This window comes from Hyposmocoma kahamanoa, unplaced genomic scaffold (assembly GCF_003589595.1).
Source record: "Hyposmocoma kahamanoa isolate Upper Pololo Valley unplaced genomic scaffold, ASM358959v1 87, whole genome shotgun sequence".
In the NCBI taxonomy this organism is placed as follows: domain Eukaryota; kingdom Metazoa; phylum Arthropoda; class Insecta; order Lepidoptera; family Cosmopterigidae; genus Hyposmocoma; species Hyposmocoma kahamanoa.
Window position 1 is genome coordinate 22,498,411 of NW_020654422.1, and position 9,897 is coordinate 22,508,307.

At 52.6% G+C, this 9,897-nt stretch overlaps 2 protein-coding genes across 2 annotated transcripts in view; both read right to left on the reverse strand.

The window, feature by feature from the left end:
* The window catches only part of LOC113235527 (transient receptor potential-gamma protein-like), a 4,979-nt gene extending 3,289 nt beyond the window's left edge, over window positions 1–1,690 (reverse strand). Inside the window, exons 1-5 of the mRNA XM_026471262.1 lie at window positions 1,376–1,690; window positions 1,000–1,041; window positions 738–921; window positions 310–670; window positions 14–229 (exon numbers count right to left, since the gene is read on the reverse strand). Of these exons, the coding sequence (XP_026327047.1) occupies window positions 14–229; window positions 310–670; window positions 738–921; window positions 1,000–1,041; window positions 1,376–1,576 (1,004 nt within the window). The 5' untranslated portion in view covers window positions 1,577–1,690. The remainder of the gene's footprint in view (window positions 1–13; window positions 230–309; window positions 671–737; window positions 922–999; window positions 1,042–1,375) is intronic.
* Window positions 1,691–3,814: 2,124 nt separating this feature from the next.
* On the reverse strand, window positions 3,815–7,504 carry LOC113235494 (transient receptor potential-gamma protein-like). The gene is made up of 6 exons (XM_026471203.1): window positions 7,321–7,504; window positions 5,738–6,106; window positions 5,403–5,663; window positions 5,174–5,329; window positions 4,846–4,959; window positions 3,815–3,945 (listed from the first exon to the last, which is right to left on the reverse strand). Exons 1-6 carry the CDS (start codon window positions 7,441–7,443, stop codon window positions 3,937–3,939), a joined length of 1,032 nt encoding a protein of 343 aa, XP_026326988.1. The 5' UTR covers window positions 7,444–7,504; the 3' UTR covers window positions 3,815–3,936.
* Window positions 7,505–9,897: the final 2,393 nt, after the last annotated feature.

Consider the following 9,897-nt stretch of genomic DNA (forward strand, 5'->3'; position numbering starts at 1 on the left):
GGTGGAGGGCGACACGGCGGGCGGCGGCGGCGCGGGGGGCGGCGGCGGGCGCGCGGGCACGGAGCTGGCGCGCTGCAGCGCCTCGGGGCCCGCGTCGGCGGCGCGCCGCGAGTCCGAGAACTTCTTGCGCTTGCGCTTGAGCGCCGCCAGCGCGCTCAGCGGGTGCAGCGGGCCGGGCCGCTCCGGGCTGCGCTGCGAGTCGCTGCCCGAGTCCGAGCGCTCGCTGCCGCTGCAACAAGGGCGAGTGGCGGCGGGGCGGCGGGGCGGCGGGGCGGCGGGGCGGCGGGGCGGGCGCGGCCGCGGCCTCACCTGGGCGACTGGCGCGCGTGGTCGCACACGGAGTCCTCGGAGCGCGAGCGGCCGATGAGGCGCGACACCCGCGCCGCGCGCGCCGCGTCGATGATGGTGCCCCAGCGGCGCTTGTGCGGCTTGCCGCGGCGCTGCGCGGGCGCCGCGTCCGACAGGCTGGACTGGCTGTTGCGCAGGCGCCCGCCCGCCGCGCCCAGCAGCGCCGACAGCGGGTGGTGCGAGGCGCCGTGCGCGCCGCCGTGCTCGTGGTGCAGCGACGCCAGGAACTCGTCCACCGGCGCCAGCGTGCCCCCCGGCACGATGTTGAAGCCCTTCATCAGCCGGCGCTCCTTCTGCCGGTTCTTCTTGCCGCCGCCGCCGCCTGCGGCCGGACGCGCCCGTCAGCGGAGGCGGCTGGGCCGGCGCCGCGGGCGGGCACGGACACTCACCGGGCGCGCCGGCGTTGGCGGTGGAGGTGTTCATGCCGGAGTTGCGCAGGATCTCGACGAGCTCGCAGCGGAACGCGCTGACGTCCTGCTTGATCTCGTTGACGTCGTCCTCGGTCACGCCGCCGCTTTCGGCGCGCCTCTGCTGCACGGTCACGTAGCGCCGGACCAGGTTGCGCATGATGGCCTGCAACGCACCGCACGCCCGCGTCGCCTCGCACGTTCCTGAGCTCACTCGCGGTGAAAGCTAGCAACCTGCAGTTACCTGGTATCGGAAATCCCGCTCGTTGGCCTGCTTCGCCTTCCTCTGAAAGCGAACGATTTATTACATATAGCGGGCATTGAGCGGTGCCGCGCGCGACGTTAAATTTGCCATTTACGCGTTTTGAAACTAGTGATCGTTTCACTTTACACCGAAGGTTGTCCACAACAAAAACCTGCTACAGTGACCCGTTTGGCTCACAACTGTGTGCAACAAGTGAGTAATCTCGATCTAAAACGTACGAAATAAATGTTGCAAATGCCAAATGTATTCAAACGTTTGTTACCCGTCCTCCGGAGGAACCTGGCTTACGAACCCAACAGATCGGTGTCCCGTTACAGATCGCGAAAGGGACGCGGCCAGAGTGCGGGGCACGTACCCGGATGGTGCGCATGTGCTCCCGCTTGGCGCGCGCGTGGCCGCACAGGCGCCGCTGCAGCCAGCGCCACGTGTACAGCAGCGACTTGGGCGAGGGCACCACGTTGAACGGCGGAGGCACCGTGCCGCCCTCCTCGAAGTAGCTGATCCACAGCTTGCTCCGCGCAAACTTCCACTCCACGTCGGCACGCTCCTGTCCCATCGCAGACGCGACACGTCAAATGACGACCTTGCAAACACTCGCTCCCGTCTTCTGGCCTCGAGTCGTAGCAGGGCGCGACTCGGAAAACCCAGATCGGAGCCACTTTAGTAGAATTCGTTACTAGTACTCTAAGTGACTGTAGCGTACCAGTATTCGGGACGTAGAGAGGGTACTCACGGATATGAGCTGATAAGAATGGTTCATCATGGCGATGAGGAGATTGAGCAGTACGATCACGTTGATGACGGCATAGGTGCCGAACATGAGCATGCCCCAGAAGCGTGTGAACACCTTGATGCCGTCCAGCTCGAACGAGTCTAAGTCTACCAGTCCGAAGGCCGCCCAGAAAAGCGTCTGCATCGTCTCGAACAAGCTGCAATGTCGAATAGATTCGTCGACTCGCAGCGCCCAATGGCTCTAAAAAAACTTAATTTAGGTATATTAGTCTAATTCATCTCATTCTGCTGATCATCTCACTGCGGCCGAGACACCTTTAGCCGTCAGTAGGTCAATTTTGCGGGCCTGCTTGGCAGGTACTGCTTAATTCTTCTCAATTTCCGTCTGTCGGTTAGGTACGTCTCTTGGTGAGTTTCCGCATATTTCCCCGTCTATTTACGTCGTCGTTGACTAAGCCTTAAACCTTTAGATTGTAGAGCTACACTTCATGGATCATGTATAGGCATGATCGTTGAAGTGTCACAGTTAGACTTTGATAGGGTAGTTATAATCCTGGTCTTACTGTAAACTCATATACAGCCGGCGGTTAGTATTTTATATTTTTTGTTTTTTAGGTCATTTTTTATTTTCTTGCTTCCTATAATTTATAATTTATTCTATATTATCTAAGAATTATTAATATTTTTGTTAATGGGTATTCAAAATGTATTATTTTTGTAATGCCTGAATAAAGAATTTAATAATTATTATTTTTCTACGTACCTATATACAACAGCACGCATTGCAGCGACAACCGTCAAGTCTACATAATATCCAAAAAAATACGGACTGAATGGGAGCCCCGACCATTGCTGTTACCTTGCACTCTGTCCTATTTCAGTTTCTTGTAGGTGTTACGTTTGATGCGGAGGTCGTCAAGTTAACTAAAGCGAGATGTACAGATAGAGTAAGTAAATTAATGAAATAAAACATGCTAACTTGGCAAAGCGACGCCAGACGACACACGCGTCGGGATCGGGCATGGTGCCGTTAACGGGCACGGTCGCAGTGTTACACTTCTTCTTCTCCATATCCGCGTAGTACCACAGCAGCTGGTTCAGGCCTGCACAACGCTTACTCAGCTTTCTCACAAAGTGTTCAATAAATCGCAGTCATTTTAAGCAAAATTTTAAAAACGGCGCCGGCACCAGCCCATACAGCGCCCGGGTGCAATCATTACCCTGGCGCACTCTATCAGGCACGCGATCAAAATGGAATACTTGCAGTTATATTTTGCCCAGTGATCGGAAATTCGAGTGCAAATGGTGCAGTTATAAATGATGTTGGGAACAATAGCGCGTTCACTTCGCTTGTGACGCAGGCTCTGGAGGCGTCGCGGCCGGCGCTCGGCGCCCCCTAAAACCCTGCGCCCGTGTGCGCCGCACATCCTGCACCATAGGTAAAACCGACTCTGTTTAAAAGCATACTTACCGCAGGAAAAAGCAAATATGACGAGTATATCGAGCACGAAGAACTTGAGTATATCGAGCACCATGCGACTTAGCGACACCTGCAGCGGCCCGAGGTGTGGATTGACGCTGAAGATGTACACCAGCTTGAGACTGGAGAAAATGTTGGCGGCGGAGAACAGCCCCTCCGAGAGCAGCATAGGATCCCATGCGTCCCACTTCTCGCGCGGCTGATTCCACTGCTGCCCGCGCATCTTCTCGGTCTGCACCTGTGCAATGATCAACCCAACCGACCAATACTTACACTTATTTTATTCACGAGTAGGTAGTACCTAACACCAATTCGTGTAAATTACTTAATATTTATGCAATTGTGGACGCACCTGGTAATGGGAGACGACGCGCAGCGCGACTGTGGCGACATACAAAGAGTTTGTGACAAAGTCGATCACGTTCCACATGTCGTGCACGTACTCGCGCAACCCCATATCCCACAGCTGCTTCACCTCGCTCCAGATAAGTCCTGCGGCGCATAGCGATAGTCACCGTTAGCTCAAGAAAAAATAAACGGCACCTGAGGATAACTGCCCGGAGAAAACTGACCGCTGACCCAGGCGAGGATGAGCCACTCGACTGGCGAGGGTCCGGAGCCGCGACGATAAACCGGAGTGGTGCCGCCGCCGGGTGCGCCACCCCACACGCTGGCCGCCGTCTCGATGCGCTGCGACGCTAGGATCAGCAGGACTGCAATACGAGACGCGCACGCTAACGACGCTACCGCTTCTCTCTGTGGCATTCAACATGTGCGAGTGCAAGACAGAGAGAGGCGGTCGCATACAGAGGAACATGAAGTAGCTGGCCGAGTGGCACAGGAACTTGATGAAGGGCTTGCGCAACGTGCGGCCAGCTGCCGAATGCGGCGCCGCGATGTACGCTAGCGAGTAGAGCGGGAACATGGCGCCGATACGCATCATCTCCAATGCCTGCAGCAGCATGTTCTTGCGACGAAAGCCCGGTACGCTCTCGTACCAGATGGACGCCAGTAGTTGCTGCACGTTCGGGTGTGCCACGAACTGCGCACACGCATGTCACGCATCACATCACGACAATCGAATATTACAGCACATTTTAAAATGTTTTTCCACTGGCGAGGCGAGATGAGAATTGAAATCTCGCCGGCCTATTTCCACCAAACATTGCCACTAATAAATAGCTGCCTCTAATAAATAACCCCGCGCTGTGAATGTTCAGTGCTATTCAGTTCGTCTAGCGATACACACGCAACTGAAGTAACATGTCCCGTAAATTATTATTATTATAAAATATGTTAACGGAAGAAGAATCCGATAAATTTCTAAAAGTATGTACCCCACAATTTCGCGATTGATATTAGGTAATACCGATCGCGAGCTCGCGCTAAAAATCGGGTTTTCGTTGCAGAGTATATAATATTCCATGTAGGCAGGAATACGGTTCAATATTACATCAACAAATGTTAAATTCTCGCCTTGCCCATCCTCGTCTATCTCATCCCAGACCATTACCACCGAAGATGCGCTAGGAGATAATTGAAATTTTGCCATACAAATTTCAACCCTCGTCTCGCCTCATCGGTTTAAAAACACCTTTACGGCTCGGTCTTACTTTCTTTTGACGCAATTTGATGGCGAGCTTGAGCCGCGACAGACGCATGAGCTCTGGTGCGCCGGGCTCCGTCGGCGCTGCCTGCGGAGAGCCCGTCTCGTGGTTCAACAACACCTGGCGCACACATGTTAATATTACACCGAAATATATCCAATTATTTGTTTCCAAAATAACTACATATTTCTTAATTATATTCAAACCGGCAAACATATCGTATAAATAATAATCTCAAAATATGACCCTCCACCTATTCGTCAAATTCACCAAAGATAATTATTATTATAAATTCACTAAAGACCTACTGCTAAGGTATTAAATCATGTGAAACCTGAAGTTCGTGAGACGTGCGCGTGTGATCAAGCAGAGCCGTGGCGAACTCCTGGCACTGGACGCGCAATTCTTGATACTCAGTCTTGAACTCGTGCTCGAGCGCCGACAAGCGCCGCAGCTCCCACGACAGCTCAAACGCCGTCAAGATGGGGTCCTACACATACAGACTAAACTTGCACCGCACACTACCCGCACGCACTGCGCCGTCTTGGCCGAAGGAAGATCACCTTTGAGGAGAGTGCAATGAGGGAGGGCGAGGCTAGTGCGCGGTAGGCGTTGATGCGCGAGCGCGAATGGCGCAGCGAGTCCTCGTTCCGTGAGTGCACGCATTCGTCACAGCCGCAGCGCACATCGTGCGGCACGGGCAGCGCCGCGCCGCGGTCCAGTAGCAGCTTGATGATCTCGTAGCTGTCGCGGTGGGCCGCCAGGATGAGCGGCGAGATGTCTGAAGTAAACGTCGCCGTCTCCGGGGGCAGCGCTTCCCAGCTCTGCAAACGAACACGAGCCTATTAAATAAAGGACGCTAGCGGGCGCGGTGGCATAAATAAATAGATATACTAACGTTCGGCTCGCCCGGCTTGCGCGTGCGTTCCTCATGATCGAGCAGTGCCTCAACAGCTTCGACAAACTCCTCGGAGATGGCGTGCAACAACGCGTCGCGTGTCTCTACGCCGAATTCCAGCAGCAGCTCGACCATCTCGAGGTTCTCATTGTCGATGGCCATAAGAAGCGCCGAGCGGCCGAGTGGGTCTACACAGTCCACGTTGATGTGATGCGTGTCTTTGGCGCGCTGCAACACCCGCCGCGTGCCCGCCACGTCGCCGCGTTCCACACCCAGTAGGAACTTCTTCTCTTCGAGGGACAGCACAGCCATCTCCTGGTGTGGCCGCACCACGTTCTCCTCCTCTGTCATGCCATGGATGCTGTGCCGCTGCGCTCATGCATATTCGTCAACAGTTAGTTCCGTTTGTTAAAAAACACTTGCCTACATAGGTATATCAGCTGTTGTATATTTCATCTTAAAACATTAAGAATGTAGGTAGGTACTTATGTGCCTATACACTATTATTAATTAGTAAGGTAGGTACTACAGCAGGCTATAGGTACCTATTACGCAATAAAAGTTGAGCGCGACTGTACCTAATCTTTCCGTGTGACTGCATGTGCACTACATGTGTAGGTATACGGTCTCGATCGCGACATGAACGGCGGTGCACGAGAAGGAAAGAAAGTGCAAGTTCTCCAGTTAAGTACTGCTCGCTATTTGTATATTTAGCAATTACAGGTAATAAATAAATCTTTATGATATACGTGTATTGCAGGCTATTATTTTCCGCAGGCGAAGGACTGCGACGGGGCGGGGGACATCGCGCGATAGTATCATCTGCTTATCGTCGGCCGATGTCAATAAACACTGAAATAGGTCACTTGTTGACACGCTCCCCTTCTTCCTTTAACGAATGCCCCCACCTTCAGATTGTCGACAACAACTATCGAAGTTTGTATGAAATATTGATAGATCGGGCCGATTCCCTGTCTAGTAGTGCTTTTGTCGGTTGTATAGATGTGCCCGGCGAATGCCGACGACGGCCCACGGTGCCGCTACTCATTATGCAAATAGGTCGTGAGGGCCGCGAAACACCCACCTACCATCCGCCATCCTCCCCGTAATTGCTTCTCCATTTGCTAAAGTGAACATGACGCTCGGCTTCGAGGAACCGCGACATTGAGGCGCGGCCACTTTACAAGTGGAGAGCAATGCAGTAGCAGTCGCCGCTACCACCATTGACCGAGTCTACGTTACGATATGAGCGGCATCATCGTCGCAAGCGCGTAAATCATCTACGTTGACCTACTAAACCACGAATATCGCTGTTCTGTCGTATCCATTAAGCTGTCCTTACCTACTTACTGGTTTAATCGGATAGTAAGCAAACGATGTTCGGGTCGTATAAAATCTGGATTCGATTACCTATATATTACATTCTGGACTCTATTACCCAACGGTCTTGAATTTCTACATATTACTTAAAGCTACGATTTATATACCGAAGTATTGGATGAAATGAGAAATTAAGAGTTTGCAGCACTAAATTTGTAGACCGGTTTGCTGGGAAGCTACAGCAGTAGGTCTCGGACGCTCACCTTGACTTTGTTATCGAGGGGGCGCGGTTCGGGCGCCAGCAGCGCACCCAGCTCCACGCGACAGGTGGACGGGCGGCGAGCATCCACGGCGGCGCCCGCGCCGCTGCCGCTGCCCGCCGACATCTCGGAGCCGCCGCTCTCTGCAACGCACCTCGGTCAGCGGCCGCAGCACGGGGCGGCGCAGCCCGGCCGCCTCGCGCACTGCGCCGCCCGCGCCGGCGCTACACTCACCGCCGCACAATGCGGACGGGAAGCGCCGCTATATTTAGAGCGCGTAAACAGCAGCAACTCGGCGCACGCGCACAGGCTCCAGGTGCACTTACCGGCGCCGTCGCCGCGCGCGCCATCCCGCGGCCTCTCCGAGAACTGCAACAGGAGATTCGATTGGTGCCGCCGGGCGGGAGCGGCGCTCCGCGGCGAGGGCTCACCTGCACGCGGCGGACGCGGCGCGCGGCGATCTGCCGCGAGTGCCGCCGGAGCGCCTCCAGTGTGGCGTGGCCTCAGCGCGCCCGCCGCCCGCGCCGCTCTCTCGCCCTGTTGCGAGTTCGAAGCTCCACATTTATTGCCTCTCGTAAAATGTTTTTGTTTAGAGACTGCTGCGTACGTAACCTTCGTAAGACTTATACGACTGCTTTTGATTCTCACTTAGGCGTTAAAAGTCCTTTTGTTTAGACAAATGCATGCAGGCCCGCCTAGTCTTCGTGTCGGAGTGGAGGATGATTTCTCTACCGTTTAAATGACCGTCGCTAGCACAGCCTCCTACGTGGCCGGCCACGTGAAGTCGCTTATTGAAAAGTCGCGTCAAAATTGGATACATGCTCGAAACATTTTTGAGAGTTTAATTAGTTCTTAGCGTACAAGTAACGCCTTGTTCGTTTATTTGAAGTGTACTCGCGTACCGGCCGTATACATACATGTAGGCGCTCCCCGGCATATATAAAACTATAGGGCCACATGGTCCACGACGCACGAACGGGTTCCCGAGAGGATACGTTACGACGCTATACTTACAATAAATGTGTATCGATCTACATACAGCCTTATGACGCAGATACATAATTATTAAGTGTCGGTACACCGATATTATGCGCTCCTATCGTTTATTAGTTCTTTGAGGGGAGTAGGTATCCGGTATAAAGTTTGGATAAAGTTGTATAATTGCAGATTGCTTAATAATTTGGTAATTACAATTATGTGCAAACTTATTTTAATCCGAATAAAAAGTTTAAAAGTGTTTAGTAGTAAGCATAAAAAGATGCTACTATGGTATATGCAGTGTTAAGTACTTATTTGCCGCGTCAAAAGGCAATATATCGTTGTTTCGTGGAGGCTCTGGAGTTCAAAGGGCTCGGGTGTGCGTGTGGGGGCCCCACGAGGCGGCGGCGGTGGCGGCGCGTGTGCGCGACGGGGCCGCACGTGGGGCCGGCCGCGGGGCCGATGCGGACGGGGCGAGTGGTCGGGAGCCGCGCGCGCCGCGCACTGCCGCCGCCCGCCCAGCGCGCCGCCGCCGCCTCGCCGCGCCTCTCGCCCGCCCTGATCGACCCTCGTGTAGTCATCAGTATATCAACTCTTTCCTTTTACTCCCAACTTATCACGCTTTTCCATTTCCGTGACAGAGTTCGCTTCGTAGAGGACGGACGTACGATCGAAACTAAGTTGATATAGGTACGTAGACAACTGGGTACGAAAGATCTGCCTTCCTAGCTTACTGTCGAGGAGGTAAATGAAGTTACCACATAATATAGTTTAGATTCGACAGCGATACTCTCACAAAAACTTGTTTCTTAGGCACGACCAGAGTGTACGTAAGCCCTCCATCGGAGTGGGCGCACCGCTGCGCGGGCATGCTGTGGCACCGGCTGCTAAAAATCAATTGGGTTACGTTTAAGCATGGCTCGTAAAAATATTTTGCACATTATGGCGCTCGTTTGAGCGTTCAAGTATCGGCAAACTGGGTGCAGACGGTGGCAATTGTCGTGATCCCCTCACTGCCCTGACAGCTTGCTTTGCGATATGCTTTTTTTTAAATTTATGTAGTAGGTATTCCTTCATAAATAATGTCTACACATTTCGTACTGAAAAATTAAAACAATTTTTTTTCTAAGGTAAAATATATTTGTTTAACCATAGTAGATTGTACAAGTGGATAAAACGCGTCATTTTACCTGAGACGAGTATATTAAGTCGAGGATAAAATGGGTTTTATTTACGAGTTATACACTCTGCTTTTCACTTCGACTGCGAGGAAATTAAACAGCAATATTTCAAATAAACGATTATTTAATTAAAATTGAATGTAAAATCACAACAATTAGACATATTTAATGTGATAGTTTTTTTTATTGGTTGGTTAGATGGTTGTCTATACATTTCTGCCATCTAATCGGAAGGTCATTTAAACCTTTGCGATAGAACTCTGGGGACGTGAACTCCACAAACTGTGTGAAGCATTTTGTACTGCTTCCTGGGAATATATTTTTTTGCGTGCAGAATATAGTCCAAATCGCGGAAAAAATGGTAAATGGTTGGGGCGAGGTCCTGCGAGTATGTAGGATGACGGATGGTTTGTAACTGCAG